Below are 22,009 nucleotides of genomic sequence, written 5' to 3' on the forward strand. Positions count from 1 at the left end.
ATTGCTGCTGATAATATAATATTAATAGTAATTATTGGGGGAGCACATCCAGAGCACTGCACAGATGCAACTGATGTCTTTAGGCCCCTGATTTAGAGTCCAGTGGGGGATACTTGGTCTGGTCTTGGATATTCCAGGCTGTTTTCCTGTGGGGAATGTTCCTCTGGAGCCACATCCTCTGCTTCTCACTCGAGCTGAGCTGATCTCTTGTCTCTCTGGAGCAGCTCCATCGTGCATTTGACAATTCCCAACCTGCCAGGAAGGAAAGTCACAACTAAAATAAGTGCAACTCTTGTGAAAATGAGTGTCTTAAGTTCTTAAAAAAAAAAAATTAATGACACTCTTGATCCTCCAGGTGCTCACCTGGGCTTAACTCTGCTTCCATGGTCATCCAAAATCTGTCAAGCTACATTTAATAGAAAATGAGAAGTGCCTGTGCAGAATGAACAATAAGGAAACAACAGGAAGCAAAACAAAATAACCAACCTCTTTGTTTTATTTTCCCTGGGAAGTTGTGTGTAATAATTAATTTATTGCCTTGTTATTTAGCTCTGTAGCTTGCTGAGGAATACATCCCTATTGCAGCTTTGAGAGGAGTCTGCACTGTGTTCCTTATCAGCCCAAATTCTTGCCTCTGTTCAAAAACTATTTAAAACTTGAGCCTGATCTCCTATTACTGCCAGATTTATATTTTTTTTTCCATGTTGAGGGTGTCGTTGGTTTTAATGTGTCTCTCAAGCTCTGCTTGCTTGCTCAGAACTAAATAGCTATTTTTTGTTTTAAAAATGTTTAAATGCCTGGTGCCATGCCTAGTTACTAAATTCAAACAAACTAACCCCTTTGATCTGCTAAATGAAGGATAAAATAAGTTGTGAGGGCTCTTTTGTTTTGATTTTACAAATTATTTCTGAATATTACCAGCTCGTTAAAAGCAGTTCATTTCTTTTTGGTGTCCCAAAACAGGTATTTTTCTAATCAACAGTTAATAATTTCTTTTTTTTTTTCTTTTTTTTACTGTGAATGAAATACCTTTGAGCTAACTATTGAACAGTTTATTCATGTAAAACCCCAAAAAAATGTCAAATGAAAGGGGCTGATGTTGCATTATCTTTGAGCAATAGTGGTTCATGTGCACTTATCACACCAGCAGGTCCCATTGGCTTGATGAAAAGTTGATGCAAAAACGTTCCCAGGATACTTTTATGTGTAATAAGTAACAAAAAGATCATTCTGGTGCTCGAATAAGCAGAGGCATAATTAATAACCTGTAGTTTATTTTGGGGGGGGGGGGAGAATGTGGCTAAACTCAACTGATAATGCATTTTTAAACCATTGCTACTGCTCAGAATTAGACCAGACCCTAAAGCTCAGTATTAACTGGTGCAGGTATTTTGGCTTTTTTTCCATCTGCAGTGGGTCTGTTGTTGTGGAACTCTGGACAGGAGCAATCAATGAAAAAGAAAACACCTATTTTTCATAGTTCTAGAAAAGCTTCATAAAGCAAGGGAGCTGTCAGCCAAGTCTGAAATGTCTGAAGTTGTCCCCTTGCAGACTTTACACCTTTGATTTGGGAACCCAAACACTTAAGCTCTGCTGTGCCTGTGAAATTCCTCCCTTAGGAGGGGGTTCAGTGGAGCATTTGAACCCCTGAGAAGCTGCAAACGTGGGAATAAACCCACAGAAATTGAATATTCACCTACCTCAAGTTGGGCATTGCTGGGTTGAGACTTAGAGGGGAGTGGGAGGATTCTCTTTCCTGACTGATTTTGCAATAGTGTGACAAACAGGGTTTGTCTGTAGTTTTCTTTTTGCTTTTTAAGGAGAACTTTTAGTTTTCAAAATACCTTGTACTCTCAAGAAAATTTAGAGCCCTCTTTTAGGCATCCTTGTTCTGCATACGACTTGATTAATATGAATTTTAACCTTGTATTTGATAAAACATAGACACAGTTTTGTCTGAAAATGTATTACAATTTATTTCTGCCATTTTTGTGTAAAATTTACAGAAACAGTGTTACATCGTGCGCTCCAAAGGTAATGTCTCATTCCTCTAAGGCTGTGTCCTTTCCTTTTCTTTCTGTTTTTATCTTTTCTTGTTTTTCTGATCATATTGTTAATGTGCATTGAACCCTTTGCTAGGCCTGAAGTTCTTGGGGGGGGTGGGTGATAAAATGCTTTTATGAAAAAAAAGATGATTTTCTCCTCAGCAGTATCTTAGACCCATTTAAACCTGAGTGAAGAAAGGTATTGATCCAACTGGATAACTGTATCTGTTATAAAGCAGATGCTGAATGTTTTCAATTAATAGAAATTCTGTCTAGAAATGTTCCAATAAATATCATTTTGGGGGAGGAACTCACCCTGACTTCAGGTTTCCGTAGTGCAAAGGCAGGAGGTAGGTTTTGCTCCTGATGAAGTTTGAAGGGTTGATGCAGAAAACTTTTTGAAATGCTCTTTTAAAGGGCACACTCACAGAATAAAGGTCGTGTTCCAGCCCCAGCACTGAGGTGAGAAAACATTCAAAAGCACAGCAAGGATTTGGGGATCTGCTTCCTGTGGGAAGTTGTTCAGTCTCCCAACTCCTTGTCATGCACCTGAAAGGTTTTCCCTTGGGATAACGCTTTTCCTTGTGCTTTCACTCCATGAAAGGAGAGAAACCTTGTCCATTTTCTCTCTCAAATTGCCAGTTTAAGGGGAGAAACCTCTGCATGGGTTTTAAGCACCAACCATCCCTTTCTTTGCTCAGTAAGGCCTAGTCTACAGTAAGTTCCTTACTTAATTGGTCTCAAATGCTGCTACAGCCTCCACAGCCCCTCTGTTTGAACCTGCTGCCCTTCCCAGCTAATTCCAAACACTAAATCTTCCATACCATTGGTTTCATGGAAGGAAACCACTTCTTTTTTCACTCCTTTAAATCAGCTTTATAATTAAACCCCCTTAAAGTGTTTACTTAACAGCAGGTTGCTAACACAGTTAACTCTTGCTTAAGGAAATTCAAAAGCTGCAAGGATTTTTCTCCTTGTAGGAATACCCTTTATTAGCAAGGGAACACCAAAGAACACCCCCAATATTGAGAAATTCAGTAGTGGCTTAATAGCATTTATTCCCCTGTGTTAAACCAAAGAAGTTTTCTGTATTATTTAGCATTACAGAAGTGGAAGGTCTTGGCATTTGGAGCTTAAAAACAAATCAGGAGTGTAAACACTCCTGATCCACAGTTCCATCTTTTGGGATGTGTTCCAGCACTGCAGTGTTTTGTGACCTAATAGCTCAAAACTCCAGGGAAGATATGTGGTTAAGAAGCAGTATTTTATTAGAGCACTGAAAAACTGACTTCATCCTACCCAATCTGTGCCACTGTAAATTTAGAAAAAGCATCTGTGATTGATTTTTTTATTTTGAGAGAGGGGAGCTCACTGGAGGAAGGTTTGAAAAGCAAAATAATGCTTGGGAGGAGAGAGAGGAAAGATGTTTTCACATATTAGAGTAACTTCAACTGCAAACGACCTGGACTTCTACTTTATTTCTCCCCCAATATTTGAGCAGGTTCTGATGTTTGTCTGGATAGGAGGGTTCCCTGTGCAGCAGGAGCTCAGGCTCACTTGGAAAAGTAACTTTATTTTGGGTTTGGAATAGGATAGAGACACCAGGTCGTAGAATCAAACAGATGGGTACAAAATGCAGTTGCATTTCCCATTCAGGCTGAATGGAGGAGCTGGAAAACAGGGAGGAAGTCTGGATTTAACTGTAGGGTGGCACATAATGTCCTGCTGTGGATTTTTGGGAGTTCATGAGCTGAAGTGTTGGCTGATTTAAGGCAGAACTGTTGCTTTGTGTTCCTGAGGCCGAGCAGGTACATGGAGGGGGAGAAGGAAGTGGGGGGAGGGAGGTAAAAGCAGAGAATCTCTCACATATCATAACTCTTGTTTTTTTTAAAATACATGACTTTAAAGTGACCTTGTCATCTAAGAAGTTAATAACCTCAGAACCATTTCAGTTCCACTAGTTACCCGTTATTTGTGGCCCAATTGTATCTTCTCTGTGATTACAGATTGTAGAGTTATATTAAACGAGTATTTAAAGACACATGTTTGAAAATTGTTTACTGCATGCATAAAATGATACTTGGTACAACTTTCAAGTATGCACAGTTAGTTAAACCTCAAACAAATTTCATGTAAAAGCTTAAAAAAGCCTTGTTTGTACAATCTGTAGTTTTAATAATTTTTAATTCGTTGAATTCCATGTATGTAACTGAATTTTTTCCACTATTTTTTTGTCTTACCTTCACCTCTTTTTTTTTTTTTTCCCTGTGTCATTCTCCTCTTTCACTTCATCTGAATCCCTGATTTTATTTTATTTTACCATCTTCCCATCTTGCTGTTTGTCAAACAGAACAACAAAACCTGCTCCTCATCTCGATGGGTAAGAATCCTTTCCAGTTTCTTTTCTCCAGTGGTGGCTAAAGTTTGAAGGGTTTAAGCCTTCACATGTTGCATTGAAAGTAGACAACAATGGGCAAACAAATTCTTAATTCTGGGAAAGATTATACAATAGAACGAGCTGGGAAACAAAAGTTTGAATTCCATCAAAATTTCAAGTTGCAGCTTATTTCCTAAAGCTGGACAAAAACTTGGATTGCCTTAAATCCTGACATTATGTCTTTAAAAACTGGTTGCTGCCCTCAGCCCATAAATCAGTGAGTTGAGTTGTCAAGTTTAACATCTTTGAATAGTCCTTTGAATCCCTTTTCTGAGGCGTGTTTTCATGCCCAAAATTTATGGGGCAAGTAAAAGAAGGAAAGAGAAATTGTGGTACCGTAGAACAAAACTGAGGATTCCTGAATTATAACTGTCCCTGCAATGCCAGTGGGGAATTTGTATTCTGAGCTTGGAGAGACCTATAAATTGTTCTTCTCTGGGGAAAACTGCCCTTTTGTCATGTTTATATATGGACTCTTGATGTCTGTTGCCCAAAATTGCTAAAATAGAAGGGTGGATGGGGGATTATGGTCTGTTCACCCTGAGAGTAGACTGACATCATGTATTTCCCTCAGATTGGAGCAGAGTGGATCTCTGTTTTATGCTGCATGTAATCTTAGCATTTAAGTTAATTTAAAATAAAATCTTATTTTTAACACATTAGGAGCTGAATGTTTCTATTTCACACCGGGTTTTTTTTACATCTGAAATCAGTCAAAAAATAATTATTTAACCCTGAAATCCGCTGGAAAAATAACCACGAGCCGTTTCTAAATGTGTTGTACCTTTTAAATGTTTTCTTTCTGCAGTGTCCATGTTGTCTTTGGACTGGTTATTTCTGGTTTTGAAGTCATAGAACAGATAGAAAACCTCAAAACTGACACTGCAAGTCGACCCTACGCAGACGTTCGGGTCATCGACTGCGGGGTGCTCGTGACCAGATCAGCGAAGGATGGTGAGCACGTGTCATGGTTTGAGATAGCCCAAATTCCAATTCCCTAGCTCCATCCCCCCTCCCACATCTCAACCCAATGTGAGATGGGTTTTTTTCCAGACAAAACACAACCAGACTCAGAATGGGGAAAGGGAATATATTACAATGACTGTACAAATAAATACTACAATACATTATACACACGACTACAACTATCTCTACCATGACATAAGTATTTACAATGGATCAGATCTCTTCTCCCCTCCAAATAAAAGTCCAGGAGGGAAAGAAGAGACAGATCCCTTCCAGTCTCTCAGGGCAGCAGCTTCTTCAGAGTAGCAGTCTCTAAGCAGCAGCATCTTCTAAGGCAGCAGGTTCTCTCTGTCTCTTCTGTTTCTTGTAGCAGCTGATAGCTGGATCTCTGCCAGCACACACGAGGGGGGGTATCCCCCTCGGCCACTCGTCTCTCCAAACGAGTGGTCTTCCGTGGGCTTCGTCACCCCAGACAAGGTCGTTTCACCACGGTCATATCACGAAGCACAGGGGGTCTTCGTGACGGTCTGGTATCTTCAGGAGATTCAAGCTCCTTGCAGGGCCTCTGTGCCCTGTCTCAGGCTGCGAGCTTCTTTGTAGCTTGCAGCAAGGGAGGGCCTCAAGGCCAACCTCCCACACCGTCCTGGCTGAGCTCTCAGGACGTCCGAGCTTCTCAGCTCCTCTCTGCAGTGCATCTTGCACTTCAAGGCTCTTTCAAGTAAGAGTCTATCAACTTCCTCCTTCCAGGAGGTCTCAAAGGAGTTTTGGGGGGTCTGGTATCAGTTCTTACCCCCAAGAACTCTGTAGAACTCAGCTGCTGACTCTCCTTCCCTCAGGTCTCCTTCCAGGAGTCCCTTCTCTGGTGCTGCATGTCTTTGTTGCTTCTTCGGTTCAGTTCTGGCTGCTGCTTTCTCCGGCCACTGCCACGGCCACTGCCCACGATGAAGAAAACATCTCCCGGCATAACTATAGGCACCTAGCCCAGCATTATGCTGTTCCAGGTCCCCACAGGCTCCAGCTGGGGCTGGGGGGCCAAAGCCCCCCCTGTGGGGCTCAGAGCCCCTTCCTCGTGGCTCACAACATGGCCACCTTCTTCTAACCACCAAACTACAACTCTTCTTTTCCGGTCTGGTTGTGATATGTTTACATTTTTTGCAGGAGCGCTCATTGGACAGAAATTCAAAACTTCCAGGGGTTTCCACCCCTTGGGGTCTACCACTTTTCTTATCCTCTGGGGAAAAACAAAGTCCAAACCACTACAGCACGGAATTCCCAAGCTTTTCAGGGATCTTCCCATTGCTCTCAGGGAATATAAAAACTATTCCAACATCTAAAAATCATCATAGTAAATCTCTGATCTCAGTCAATTCTTACGAGCCTCTACAACTTCAGTCTCGGTGTGGGTGAGGAAGGCACAGAGAAGGGAAAAAAGGTTTTCTGACCTAAAATTTGTCCCTTGCGAAATGTGTTGTTCCTGCTTCCTACTTTCCTTAGTTATGTTGGATATTCGTGTGGCAAACTCACAATTAGGAGTTATTTTTCTGAATTTGACAGAGGGAGACACAAACATGCTTCTCTTGCAGTTGGATTTTGTGCACTTTGCAAAGGTTTAAGACCATGTAACATTAATATAAGCAGTATATGGAGTCAACATAATCTTCCTTTTCATAAGTATTCATGGAATATAAATTCCCTTAAATATATGTTTGGACAGTTGCTGTGAAACAGTGCAGTGTTACAAGTTTGCATTTTCTACTTAATTTTTGACTTTCCTTGAGTACAATGTTGTTATTTGCATCCTTTAGAGAAAATCAAGAGCACGGATTGTGTAAAGGTGTGAGGGTGCAGAAAAGAGAGAATGACAGTTTTAGAAATAAAAAATATACAACTGAGGCTGCAACTAATTTGTTCTTAAACTTTGTTTTGCAGCCTGTGCATTGTTTTTAAAGAAACTATTTTTATTTTTTTTTTTTTTTTTACTATAAATGATCCTTGCTTGTCTGTGTACTCTGTCTTTGCTGGAAATTATTTGTATCTCCCAATATGGATTTGGGCTGGACACAATTAGATGTATTTTCATAGTGATTCTTTAATGCAACTCCTTGTGAAAAAGGTCACAAAGCTCCTCTGAATCAACATTTATAAATTTATATTTATATATATAAAATAGTCTGGTTTATGCTGTGTAAATCCATATACACAGTGTAAATTTAAAATATCTTTTAAGCTTTGGAGAAGAAGAAGAAAGTCTGTTCTGACTCCGAAGGCTCCGAGTCCTCCTCCAGTGCATCCAGCTCTTCAGAATCCTCATCTGAAAGTGAAGCTGAAAATGAAAGGAGCAGAAGGAGAAAGAGGAAAAGAAGAACTAAAACCAAACAGTCCAGAAAACGAAGGAAGGAGGAGAGGAGGAAAGAGGATCCAAGGTGCAAGCGAAGCTCAAACCAAAGACGGTGACTAGTCCCTTAAACTTAAGAATTTTGGAGAAATATGAGAAGTTCTCCTGTGGTTTCAAGCAGTGAACATGAAAATGCTTTTATTTAAGTTTGCATTTTGATGCTTGATTTTATAAACAAACTATAAACTAACCAACCAAACAAGCAAAAAACCCTAAAGATGAGCTGGTTGAGTAGAGTTTTTCAGGAAAGAATTCAAGATCTTTGTAGGCAGGAGCTACAGCAACAAATGAGATCTCAACTTGTGAAAGTATTTGGGGCTCAGTACAGCTGTTCAAGTGAGACTTCAGGCAAATTAATAGGATTTTGATATGCATTTGATGATATTCAAAAATATTTCATGGCAAGTTGTAAATTAAAAGCAGAATTATTTGCTGCAAAGCAAGGACTGAACCTTCTCCCCAGTAATAAAGGGGCATCCTTCCTTTAGCCTGAAATGGGTTGTTAAACCATCTTTAGGTTTGGGGTGGGCTTGGCTTGGAATTCACTTGCAGTGAATATGAAAATGCTTTTATTTAAGCTTGCATTTTGATGCTTGATTTTATAAACAAACTATAAACTAATCAACCAAACAAGCAAAAAACCCTAAAGCTGAGCTGGTTGATTAAAGTTTTTCAGGAAAGAATTCAGGTTCTTTGTAGGCAGCAGCTACAGCAACACTGAAATGAGTAAATCTCAGCTTGTGAAAGTATTTGGGGCTCAGTATAGCTGTTCAAGTGAGACTTCAGGCAAATTAGTAGGATTTTGATATATATTTGATGGTATTCAAAAATATTTCATGACAAGCTGTAAATTAAAAGTACAGCTGTTCAAGTGAGACTTCAGGCAAATAACAGCATCTTGATATATATTTGATGATATTCAAGAATATTTCATGGCAAGGTGTAAATTAAAAGCAAAATTATTTGCTGCAAAGCAAGGACTGAACCTTCTCCCCAGTAATAAAGGAGCATCCTTCCTTTAGCCTGAAATGGGCTGTTGAACACAGTTGGGTTGTTAAACCATCTTTGGGTTTGATGCAACAGGTGGGCTTATCTTGGAATTCTCTTGGAAAAGAGGTGTGTTCCCAGCTGACAGCTGACTGTGCTTCTCCCCATAGCAGCCTTTCTGACAAGAGTGATGTCCCAGACAGAGTGGACGTGAGCACAAAGAGGGACAAGCCCGTGGTACGTCCTGAAGAAATCCCCCCAGTGCCTGAAAATAGATTTTTGCTCAGAAGAGATGTGCCTGTTGTCAATGTAGAGCCTGAACCGTAAGGAACTCTGAGCTTTTTATTCTGCCTTGCTGAAAACTGTGCATGAAATATGAAATATTCCTGTTCACATCCCTGTTCCTTAGCGCTGGGAGCAGGTGGTGGCCGGAATTCCGGCGTTTAATTGTCCTTTTTACAGTTTTCTCTGTAATATTCCTTCCATCTCCTGAGTTGGTTTCATTGTTCCTCAAGCATCAAAAATCCCAGGCAAAAATTTGCCAGTGTAAAACCACAGCAAATATTTAACTGCAAGGGAAACTTGGATTTGGGAGAGGTGATTTGTTTTCATCTTGCTTAGACCAAAGAAGAAACTTGGGTTCAAAATCAGTCACCCAGAATTTTAGGACTCATCAGTGTTTGACTGAGAGAAAATACCCATCTTTTGCTGCGAAGGAAGTCAGGAGTTCATGAGAATAATTTCAATTTGTGTTTTGCACCTCCACTAAATTGCAGTTGGGTTGTTTCTTTGTCAAGTTTCCTTGGTTTTGGACTCTGAGTTAAGACATTACAGTGCCAGATATCTCAAAAATCAGGGGTTTGGTTTTTAGGGTTTTGGTGTTTTGTTTTATTTTGGTTTGGGTTTTTTTTGTCTTTTGGGTTCTTTTGGGGTTTTTTTTGGGTGGGGGGGTTTGGTGGTTTTGTTGTTGTTTTTTGGGGGGGGGGTGGTTTGAGGTTTTTTATTTTATTTTTTTCCTTTTTTGTATTTTTTTTTTCAGTTTTTGGTTTTTTGGGTTTTGATTTTTTTTTATAATTTGTCTTTGGGGTTTTTTTTGGAGGGGGATTTTTGGGTTTTTTTGGGGGGATTTTTGGGTTTTTTTGGGAGGGTGTTGGGGTTTTTTTGGGAGGGTGTTGGGGTTTTTTTGGGAGGGTGTTGGGGTTTTTTTTTGGTTTATTTTGGGGGGAGTTCTTTTGGGTTTTTTGGGGGGAGGCGTTTTGGGGCTTTTTGGGTTTTGTTTTTTGGGATTTTCTTTGGTGGAGGTTGGGGGCTTTTTGGGGGTTTTGAGGAGTCTTGGTTTTTGGGGGTGTTTTTGGTCTTTTGGTTTTAGGAGGGTTTTGGGGGTTGGTTTTGGGGGGTTTTCGGTTTGGGGGGTTTTTTGTTTGGGGGTTTTTTGTTTGGTTTTGGGGGTTTTTGTTTTTTGGGGGGGTTGAGTTTTGAGGGTTTTTTGGGGGAGTTTTTTGAGCTGTTTTTTGTTTGATTTGTGTTTGGGGGACATGGGGGCTTGTTGGGTTTTTTTGTTTGTTTGTTTAAATTTCAATTAATGGTTTAGTCTCCTGTAAGTCTTTTCTTGGAACATCACTCATATTTCCAAAGATTTAGCAACTATTTCTTTTGAGGACATTACACAAACTGTAAAAAGGAGGATTGAATTCCCTCTTCTTTCCTAAGCAAGAAGACTTTAGAACCTGTGAGCTCTCCTGAACTGAGATCCTGAACCTCTTCTGCTCATGTTGCCCTCAGGATTTCTGCCCCAAACACAAATTAACCTCTTGTAACAGGATTTTGCAAGTCCTTTGTTAGCATTTATTTATGTGTAAAGACATCAGGCTGCACATTTGCTTGAAAACAAATACATGTTGATTTGCCTTTTGTTGCAAAATTGTCTCATTTCTTGGAAAATTCACCGAATTCTTAGTTCTGCCTCAAAATGAATGAATAAGATGATGAATATTTTTCATTATTAACTTAAAATTAGGTTAAGTTAACTGGGTTTTTTTTCCATGCAAGCTCATATTTTATTAATTTATGTAGGAAGCTTCTTGATGCCACTCCAGTTCTGACTGACCAGAAACCATCAGTCTCCAAATCCGGAAGAAAAATTAAAGGAAGAGGCACAATAGTATGTGACAGTTTTATTTATTTATCTATTTCTTTCTTCTCACCCAGAGTATCTTCTCTGACCTTGAGCTTTGACTTTCCTTGGAGGCTTTGTAGGATGCTTTATTTACGTGTTTATTCACATGTATTTATTTGCATTCTAGTTCAGGAGGTTGAAATATTGTCAGGTAGCTGATTTTTATGATGCAGGTTTCCATTCCTTCTTGTTACTCTCTTAAAGTTTGGGGAAAACAAAGGCTTAATTCTCAGCCACAAGAAGTCTCCAAACATAAGAATGAAATTGTTTCTTTTCAAAGATGGAAACTAATTCAGGCAGATTCATCCCACGCAAGCCACAAGATCCAAAGCAATGAGAAGTGACAAGAGCTTTTCCTCTTCCCTATTCATTGGATTTCCTTGTGTTTTCTCTGAGCATTAGGACTGCAACAACATAAGACACACCAAGCTGCTCAGCAGTGTCCTGGGTGTCTGCAGCATTTTCTGATATATAATTCAAAAGTTTTTCTTCTCTAATAACTCACAATCCAGGCCCTAAACGCTGCACAGCTGTGCTGTTGTTTTTCACTCAGTACAAGGGGGAAAAAGTAAGAAAAGCTGCTGTAATTGTGCATTTGATTCCATTGGATTGCAGCATATTCTTCCCCTGGAGAACCTTTTCCTGGATCAGCTTAGCAGGTGGCATTTGGGGAACCATAAAGCCAAACGAAGCCTTGGTCCTGCCAAATGTTTTTGCAAGTGGAAGTTCTCAAAAAGAAAAGTGCATATACAGATATCAATATATCTATAGATATTCTAATTAAAAGCTTCATTAGGTTTCTCTTTTTTTTTTTTTAATCATTTTAATGCCCTCTTGAAAAAAATGAAGGATGAGAACAAGGTGTCATTTAGGGCCAGCACTTAGCTGGAGAAACACATTTTTCTGCCATCTCTAATAATCTGATCAGCAACAGTTTCTCTTTGGGGTGAAGTTGTTTGATGTTTTCCAGAATATTTACTTGTAGATTCCAAGATGCTCCTGAGTAGACTGTCTGAGAATTAGGGAGATCCATGATACCTTCACAGTCATCTGTAAAAGCTTTTTTAAGTAGTCATTCCTTCAGCCCAAATTAGCTCTACATGGAAGGTTATCCTTATATTTTTTTATTTAAACAGGGTATCTTAAAGACTTTTGTAATTAACTGAATAAATCAACACGTGCATCTTTCTGATTTTATTCTGGGGGACAACACTTTTTTTTCCCCTGCTTTTGCTTTCAAAAGTGGCTCAAAATAATTGAGTGAAATCCAGATGTGTTTTTTCTTGAGTCAAGGAGCATCTGATTTCCTCACAGAATTTACCTGAGTGTGTATCCAACTGGGTAGTGCAAAATCACAATTTACTATATTAGAGGGTTTTTTGTCTGCTGCACAAGTAGCTCTTATTGCCTACTTAAATGCTGTTCCTAAGCATAGTTCTTTAAATATGAAGCTTCTTTATTCTTTTTTTGTGAAAGAGTTTTGGGATTTTTAGTGTTTGGGTTTTTTTTGGTTTAGTTTGGTTTTTTTTTTTTGTTGGTTTTCTATTTTTTATTGCTTGGAAGGTGTTTTAAACTGGATTCTCATTTCTGCAAAGCTGAACAGCAGTAACTTTGGAATAGGGCTTGTCTTTGCTCATATGAGCAGTTAAGTGCCTGTTAACTGAAGTGAAACATCTGTGCTTTAACATCCAGATAAAAAAGATAGTTATCTGCAGTAATTGTGAATCCATGGCCTCTTCCTTGATCCTTCCTTTTATGTTTAGGAGAAAAGGGTGAGCTTCTGGCCCCCCTCAGGCTTTGTAAAACACCCTGAGTATGAAAAGACACAGTTTGCTATGTAAGAAAGTTGCATAATGTGGTTTTTTTTCTGTGCTTTCACAGCGATACCACACCCCCCCCTCGATCCCGGTCGTGTTCCGAGTCCGAGGATGACGAGAGCAGTGAGACCCCTCCTCACTGGAAAGAGGAGATGCAGAGATTGAGGACGTACCGACCTCCCAGTGGGGAGAAGTGGAGCAAAGGAGATAAGTAAGATCCTTATTATAAGTTTTATGGTCTGGGGGTTTTTTTACACAGTGTTTAACACATTGTGAAGATGTACCAGGTGGATGTACCAGGACGAGAGGAAACGGCCTCCAGTTGTGCCAGGGAAGGTTTAGATTAAATATTAGGAAAAAAACAATTCATGGAGTGGGTTGTAAAGAACAGGCTGCTCAAGGAAGTGGTGGAGTCATCATCCCTGGAATTGTTCAGAGAAAACATGGATGTGGCTCTTCAGGACATCAGTTCTGGGCTCCTCAGTTCAGGAAGGACACGGAGGGGCTGGAGCAGGTCCAGAGAAGAGCAACGAGGCTGGGGAAGGGACTGGAGCACAAGTGCTGTGAGGAGAGGCTGAGGGAGCTGGGGGGGCTCAACCTGGAGAGGAGGAGGCTCAGGGGAGACCTCCTCGCTCTCTACAACTCCCTGACAGGAGGGGGGAGCCAGGTGGGGGTCAGACTCTTCTCCCAGGAACCAGCAGTAGGACAAGAGGGCTTGGTCTCCAGCTGTGCCAGGGGAGGTTTAGGTTGGGTATTGGGAAGAAATTTTTTCCAGAGAGGGTGCTCAGCCATTGGAATGGGCTGCCCAGGGAGGGGGTGGATTCTCCATTCCTTGGAGGTGTTTTAGATGAGACTGGATGTGGCATCAATGCCGTGGTCTGGGAACCACAGCGGGGTTGGAGAAGGGTTGGACTTGATGATCTTGGAGGTCTTTTCCAACCCGGTTGATTCTGTGACAAGGTTTGGTGGTGAACAAGGTGATGATATTGGGTTGACATTGGACTTGGTCACATTAAAGGTCTTTTCCAACCTTAAAACTTCCATGGTTTCCTTTAGCCCCTGACTGGGTGATAGGGATTCTTTGGGTACCAAGTGAGACAACTGAATCCACGGACCCTTTATTGCTTTGGTTATATGTTCCTTCTGCAATTGCAAACTGTGCAATGGATGGAAGCCAACTCTCCAAAATTTCTGACTTGATACTAAATATGAGCTTCTGTCAAATTATGAGACAGAAACTTCAAAAGGAAAACTAAAAAATACTATGTATAACCATTATTGAATAATTGCAAATGTTTCTGGTGGTTCTTTTTTATATGGTGAGATATGTTTTAAAATTTAAATATTTAATAATATCTAATAATATAACAACAATGTTAATTTTAGTAATAATAGTAATATTTAATATTTAATAATACTAATATGTAAAAGTGGTTTGAGAATCCTGCAGTTGTAGAGGTCAAAGTCCTGCAGAGTAGGGTAATTAAAACATTAAATCTCTTCACACGGGTTCTACAATATGCAAAATTTGCTGATGTTGGCCGATTTATTTCTTAGTGATGTAATTCTTAAAATGAGTGTAAGAAGCTCAGTCAGAACACAATTGCCTGTAGTAAAGTGTGTGGGTGTATCAGGTTCTTATATCTTGATTTAAAATAGAGTTTAAAAATACTTAATTTATCTGAAGTTTTAAAAGAATTTCCACTCAGGATGGGGCTTTCTGCGTTGTTTTCCAGGTTGAGTGATCCGTGTACAAGCAGATGGGATGAAAGAAGTGCATCCCGGAGATCCAGGTCCTGGTCCCATAATGGTTATGCTGATCTAAACACCACAAGATACTCCAGCCATCACAAGAAGCACAGGAAAGAGAAGAAGAAGGTGAAGCATAAAAAGAAGTCTAAAAAGCAGAAGCATTTCAAGAAGCACAAGCAAACGAAAAAAAAGAAAGCCTCGGCCTCATCAGATGTGGAATCTTCTCATTCCTTCCACAGGAGGACAAAGTCATCTTGTGATCGTGAGAGGAAATCTCGTTCTTCTTCCTTGTCTTCTAGGCGTTCATCCAGAAGGGACTGGTCCAAGTCTGATAAGGAAGATCAGAGCTCATCATCTTTATCAAGCAGAGGGTCTCGCTCTTACTACAGGTCCAGGTCCAGATCCAGATCCAGGTCTAAATCAAGGTCTTACTCCCGAAGAAGTTCTAGATCGAGATCAGCCTCTAAATCATCACGTTCTCGAAGTAGGTCAAGGTCCAGTTCTAACCCCAGGCAGCAAAAGACTGTTCCCAGTTCTCCACGGAATATTTCAACCCGATTAAATGACAGTAAGTTGACCAAGGCAGCCGAGCCCGTCCGAGCAGTTCTTCTGCCCAGTGACAAAGTTGTCGTCCCACCAGTTGTCCCCGAAAACCTCCCTGTGATACCCTTAAGTGACAGTCCACCTCCCTCGAGGTGGAAACCTGGGCAGAAACCATGGAAGCCATCCTACGAGCGAATTCAGGAAATGAAAGCTAAAACAACCCATTTAATACCCACCCAAACTAATTACAGCCTGGTGGTCGTTAAAGAGGCCAACACGTCCTCCTCCTACCGCAAGCGGGAGAGGAGCTCGGAGAGCGATCGGAGCGGGTATTCCAAAGGCCGCAGTGACAGGAGCTCGGAGAGTTGGCCAAGGTCCAGGAGCAGGTCCTCCCGAAGTCGGTCCTACTCCAGATCCTACACAAGATCCAGAAGTCCATCGAGCTCTAGGACAAAATCCCACTCTTCTGGCAGGTCCCCGTCACCGAGCAAATACCGCAGTGACCGGTCGGGGTACAGCGAGTCCACGTCTTACTATTCCCTCAGCGACGAGGACAGACACGGGAACAAAAGGAAATCCACGTCCAGCGATCAGAAAGCTCGGGGCCCCAAACTGAGGCAGGAGACGAGCTCGGAAAGTCCCCTGCCTCACAAACATCCCAAAGACTACGATGAGTCTTCCCAAGGATTGAAGGAGAGCGACACTTTGTCATCCTCAGACTTCTCCAGCGACAGCGAGCGCTCCGCCAAAGCAAAAGCGGTCCAAGAGAAGGAAAGTCGTTTTCCATTAGAAGGGGATGCTCAGAAACAGGATAAAAATAGCTTGAGTTCCGAGAGAGGGGAGGAGAAGTCCAAGTGTGAGCGGGATTCTGATCGCTCCAAAAGGAAAGCAGGGAAGGAGAAGTCTCTGGAGCAACCCAGAGGAGGGGCAAAAACGAAACGGAAATCCTACTCAGGCAGCAAATGGGACTCGGAGTCAAATTCCGAAAGAGGAGAGGCAAGGCATAATAGGGGGGATTCCAGACCCTCCTCTGGTAAAGAAGAAGGAGAGGCCACCTCAGGGTCTGATACAGAGCTCAGTGTCACCAAAAGGATAAAGAAACAGTCCAATTCCTCCCAAGGCTTTTTGGACTCTGATTGGAAGACAAACAAACAGTTGTCATCTTCTGAATCCGACAGTTCCTGTTCCAGCTCAGCAGACACTCGAGGCAAGTCAAAAAAACACAAGCATGGGTTGAAAAAACAACTTAAGAAATCGCATTCCAAAAAGCCAAAAGAAAAATCCAAAGGGAAAAAGGAGAAAAAACACAAAGTCCAGAAAAGAAAAGAGATGTTTCATTGGCAGCCCCCCCTCGAGTTTGGTGAAGAAGAGGACGATGAGATAAATGAAAAGCCAGTTACCAAGGATGATAAAAAAGAAAAGCAGCTTACCAGGGACATAAAGGATAAAAAACAAGTTTATGAAAAGGATGAAATAGTCACAGATAAAATGGGAAATGGTGAAAAGTCGTGTGGGAGTGAAAACCTTTTAGATAAAAACACCACAGGTGAGGCCTCCCCAGATCGCAGCAACCTTAATAAAGAGAACATTGAAACAAACGCTTCAACTGGTGCTTTAAACTCAGGAATAAACGTTTCTGCCTGCAAGAATGAGATTAAGCAAGCTGAAGAAAGTAACCAGAACGGATTGGAGGACGTTATTCAGACAGATGACAACATGGAGATCTGTACTCCGGATCGTAACTCGCCAGGGAAGGTGGATGTGGACGTTTTGTCTCCTGTCATTCTCACTCCTAAACCCCAGGCTTTAAGTGCTACTATAAAAAAAGAGCTACAGGTTGAGACCCCTGAGCAGGATGCTGTCAAACTAGGAAACAACATTAGAGACTTGATTCATATTAAAGAAGAAAAAGAAACGGGAAGGCAAGAAAGTAACTCTGTGTTTGGTGCTAAAGACTGTGGTTTAAAAAGTGAAATGACTGAAAATACGCAAAGCAATATGATAGACAATAAATGGAAGCCTTTGCAGGGTGTTGGTAACTTACAACCAGCAGCAATTAGTACAGCCACGGAGGTTAAGAGTGTAGCAGTAGCACCAGAGCCTAAACCAGCAGGTTTAAGGATTGAAATAAAAGCCAAGAATAAAGTAAGGCCTGGGTCTCTGTTTGATGAGGTCAGGAAAACAGCCCGGCTCAATCGGCGGCCCAGGAACCAGGAAAGTTCCAGTGAGGAGGAATCTCCAAGCAGAGATGACAACAGTCCATCCAGGAGCCTCAGTAGGTCACGGAGTAAATCCGGGTCTAAATCTCGACACAGAACAAGGTCCATATCCTACAGTCACTCCAGAAGTCGATCCCGAAGTTCTACATATTCATACAGGTAAGAAGTTGGTGCTGCTCCCACAGCCTGCCCTGGGAACTTGGAAGTTTTCTTCTTTTCAAGGCATGTTTTTCTTTTTCAACTCATGTTTTTCTATTGAACAGCACAGTGTCATAGAATTATAGAGCGGGCTGGGTTGGAAGGGACCATGTCATTCCATCCCCCTGCCCGCCCTGGGCAGGGATAGCTTCCACTAACCCAGATTGCTCCAAGCCCATCCAACCTGGCCTTGGACACTTCCAGGGATGGGGCAGCCACAGCTTCTCTGGGAAACCTGTGCCAGGGCCTCGTCACCCTCATAGTAAACAATTTCTTCTCAATATCCCATCTAAACCTACCCTCTGTCAGTTTAAAGCCATTCCCCCTTGTCCTGTTCCTCCATCCCTTATCCCAAGTCCCTCTCCAGCTCTCCTGGAGCCCCTTCAAGCTCTTGGAAGGGGCTCCAAGATGTCCTTGGAGCCTTCTCTTCTCCTGGATGAACACCCCCAGCTCTCAGAGGTGCTCCAGCCCTGCGATCAACTTAATGGCAAGCATGGAATAAATATTTAACTTAAAAGATAAAGATTTATAACTTTTTTTTGCTTCCTCTTCAGTTCTGTTCTGTCCTGTTGTTCACTGTAGGTCAAGAAGCTACTCGAGAAGCAGAAGCAGAGGGTGGTACAGCAGAGATCGCTCAAGGAGTCGAAGCAGCTCTTACCACAGTTACAAGAGTCGTAGGTGAGTTTGTCTGTTTGGAGATACTGCAGGACATGTTGTGCCCCTCTTGCTCCCCCTCTCCCCCTGCTCTCTTCAGCACTTGTATTTTATTAACTTAAGATGTCTCTGTGGTTTTGTTTCTGTCAGTCGAAGCTACAGCCGAAGCCGATCCAGAAGTAGTTCTTACGGTCATCACAGTCGATCCAGGTATGGATTCTAGTTGTGTACAAACTCTTCAATAAATGGACTTCTTATAAAAATGCCTTTAAGTAAGAATGCTTTTTATTTATATTTCTTTAAAATAGACTTTAATCTATAATTCCATAACATACAAAAATAATTTATATCGTGTATGCTGCGTATTTCATTATATATACTATAATATCCGTACATATGTAAATACATATTTATCAGAATACTTTTTAAGAGTGCCTTTATCTCACAGAGTCTGGAATGGTTTATGTTGGAAGAGCACTTAAAGATGATCTAGTTCCAACCCACCTGCCATGGGCAGGGACACTTTCCACTATCCCAGGTTGCTCCAACCCTGTCCCACCTGGCCTTGGACACTTCCAGGGATCTGTGGTACTTAAAACTCTAATATCGTTGTAACAACTTGAATCAAAGCAAAATCAGTATAAGGCATTTGAAAGCTGGAAATAACCAAATTATCCCAGCATTACAGTTACAGGTGATGATATGAGATGAGAAACAGTGAACACATCCCCCTTTTTTGTTAAAATAAAATTGAGTTATAAACGGAATCCCTTTTGCTTGTTTTCGAAATAGCAAACAAGGTTTTTACAGCATCTACAAAAAAGAGAAACCACAAAACTTTATGGATGCTTATTGTGTCTTTTCTAGATTAGTAAATTTGACATTTTTACTTTTGCTTTGAAGATAATTGTTGTTGTGTTGAAACTTTTCTAAAGCACGGAATTGTTTGCCGCAGCCTTCAAAAGTAATTTCTAGCCAGCCCTTCGTCTCTGTATGTAAATGTCATTTGAGCCTGCATATAAAATAGCATTTTAGACAAGAAATCATAAATTTACAGTTGCCTTCTTTTCCCTTTAAAGTAGGTCCTACACATACGACAGTTACTACAGCAGGAGTCGGAGTAGGAGTAAAAGGAGCGACAGCTACCGACGGTCTCGGAGCTACGATCGGAGATCCAGGTGTGGTTTGGCACTGGATTTGTGGGGAAAAAATTTGCTAAATACATACCTGTGATGTTTAAGGAAGGCCAGTGTGCTGGGTTTTTTTCCCTCAAGCATAAAAAAAGTAATAATTAAAACCAATTAAAATCCGAGCGTGTGTGTGAGTGAGGAAGTCAGAACTTCTGACACACTAAATATGAGGATGGGGAAGAAGTAGGATAAGAAAGATTTGAGTTCCAGTTCATTGTGTGAATGCATGCAAAATGTTCACGTTTTCCCAGTCACCATCCCTGGAAATGTTCAAAAAACATGTGGAAATGGCACCTGAGGACATGGTTTAATGGGGAAGACAGTGCTGGTGCTGGGTTAACAGTTGGACAGGTCTTTTCCAACCTTCATGATTCTATGATTTCTGATTTTTTTAATAGTATTAAGTGATTTTTAAAAACTACACAGTGAACTAACTCTCAGGATTTAAATCAAAAGCTGCCTGGTATGCAAAGAATTCCATTGGGTGGTAAATTCTTTTTGGTTTCAACTGCAAAAATGGATTTAAAACAATCTGGAAGGGAAAGTAAAAAATTGCAGTGAAATCCAGACTTAATTTTTAACTTCCTAGAATGTATTTTGAAAGAATAGTTTTACCTACCTGCAAATCTGATGAATCTGGAATAAATTCTATTCTGCTCTGTCCAGGGGATTTACAGAAGTGCAAGTGAGCACATTTCACAGAGATCAGGGGTGGAGCAGGAGATATAGAGAGATATAGATTTAATATCACTGATGATTGGTTTTATACCTTTTAATATGTCCCCTATTAGTCATAAATCATACAGGTCTCTACAACTGCTGTAAAGTTTCATCCTCTGCCCTCCTCATACTCATTTTTTCCCAACCTTATAGCAACTCTTAAAGGTTTTGCTCTCAGTCATTTCCACAAGACAACTTTCATCTTGTGTTTGAGAGGAAATCAATTAGATTAACAAAGAATGTGGAAATAAACTTGCAAAATCATTGTCTTATTATGTTGAGAAGCTTCAAAGAAGCAATGTTGGATTAGGATACACTCACCTTTCATTTAGAAAGCTTCCCTTGCAAGCAGGAGGCTAAAAAAAAAAATCTCCAATGAAAGCTTATTTCTGTGTAATTGGAATATTTCCTGTGGTTTGTCTGAAACCATCTGGACTCTTTGTTGATGTTTGGCCAGGTGCTGAGCTTGGGATTCTTCTGGATAAGCCAAACCATTTTAATACACAATTTCCACACTGCAGAGACACACACACACACTGTTCTTGTGGTTCTGGGGCCTAATTTTCAAGATCCTTCTTCAAACAAGAAAATACAACATGTATGAAGCAAGGATTTGTGAACTTATCTTAGTTGAGAGATGCTTGCAATATGAAATCAGATGTGTTAGAATATATTTCTCAGTCAGCTATTAGCATTTATAAAAACATTAATTTTGGATGGTTTTTAGCTGTAAAAGACAAAGCAAGAAGTTACAGAGAACTTGCCTTGAGTTATCCAGGGCAACACCACGTAAAGTTAATTATTATTTCAATTTTGAGAATCCTTTACTGAATACTTCAATTATAAGAAACACCGCCCTGTAAAAGACTTTGTGTTTGTTTTTCTTATCTGTGTCCATCTTAACAATGTTCTTTACACGATGTAGATTTGAATTTGAAGCTCAAATCTGAAGCAGTTCTGAGACATTTTTGAACCTTTTTTCCTCGCCAGGTCCTACGGCTCCGACAGCGAAAGCGATCGCAGCTACTCCAACAACAGGAGCCCCAGTGAGAGCAGCAGATACAGCTGAAAACACTTCTGGGAGGATGAAAACTGTGTTTCACCATTTTTTCAGTGTTATATTAGGAAAAAACCAACCAACCAACAAAACCAAACTGTTTTGACGGTGTCACAAGTGAAGGCTGTTCGCTGAATTCGCTGAAACTTTCCCATTTACCGGTGAACTCGCTCGACTCTGTGCTCACAGAGAGAAGGACTGAGCTCCACAGCTGAGTTGATTTTTTTTTTTTTAAGTTTTTTATGTGAAATGCAACTTTTACAGGATAATTAAAAAAAAAAAACAAAACCAAAACCCAGCAGTTTTGTTTCCTCGAATTAGCTTTTCCAAGCCATGGATGACTCTTAGATGAATTGCTGCCACCGCTTTTCCGGGTGCAACAGAGTCTGTTTATAAATAAAACACCTTGAGGGCTTTGTGCCCGTTCCTGGGAAATGTGTGTGAGCAACTATTAAACTGTGAAGTCGATTTCTTACCAAGGCTGCCGTTTCTAGTTTATGAAAATGCTTTTTTTAATCCTGGAATCTGCATTCTTGTGCTGTCTTGATTGTTGATTATTGCGTTCTGTACAGGATAGAGGCGATGAAAACAAAGCTGCCACTCTGTCTTAATCCTTCCTGGACTGTGAGGTTGAGGAATTCTGCTGGAAAAGGTGAGGTGATGCACAGTGGGAATTGTCAAACTGACAAGCAGTGAGCAAAAGTGTGATGTGAATGAGTTTTGAGCTTGATGTCCGACTTGTCTAAACTTTTTATGTTTCAAAAATGACTTTTGTGATAAACAGCAATGTCCTTCGGAGACTAAAAAAGTGTTTCCAAACACTTCTTGACTTTCATTTCAGTTCCTATTACAG

General features: G+C 40.7%; 1 protein-coding gene across 1 annotated transcript in view; it reads left to right on the forward strand.

Annotated features, from left to right (window-relative positions):
• NKTR (natural killer cell triggering receptor) overlaps positions 1 to 21,491 on the forward strand; it is a 38,622-nt gene extending 17,131 nt beyond the window's left edge. The window contains 12 exon segments of the mRNA XM_032682618.1: positions 4,396 to 4,425; positions 5,291 to 5,436; positions 7,676 to 7,898; positions 9,001 to 9,153; positions 10,904 to 10,991; positions 12,888 to 12,899; positions 12,901 to 13,034; positions 14,560 to 17,496; positions 18,118 to 18,213; positions 18,340 to 18,399; positions 19,269 to 19,367; positions 21,090 to 21,491. Of these exon segments, the coding sequence (XP_032538509.1) occupies positions 4,396 to 4,425; positions 5,291 to 5,436; positions 7,676 to 7,898; positions 9,001 to 9,153; positions 10,904 to 10,991; positions 12,888 to 12,899; positions 12,901 to 13,034; positions 14,560 to 17,496; positions 18,118 to 18,213; positions 18,340 to 18,399; positions 19,269 to 19,367; positions 21,090 to 21,168 (4,057 nt within the window). The 3' untranslated portion in view covers positions 21,169 to 21,491.
• Positions 21,492 to 22,009: the final 518 nt, after the last annotated feature.

The sequence above is a fragment of the Chiroxiphia lanceolata genome, chromosome 1 (assembly GCF_009829145.1).
Source record: "Chiroxiphia lanceolata isolate bChiLan1 chromosome 1, bChiLan1.pri, whole genome shotgun sequence".
NCBI classification, from domain to species: Eukaryota; Metazoa; Chordata; class Aves; order Passeriformes; family Pipridae; genus Chiroxiphia; species Chiroxiphia lanceolata.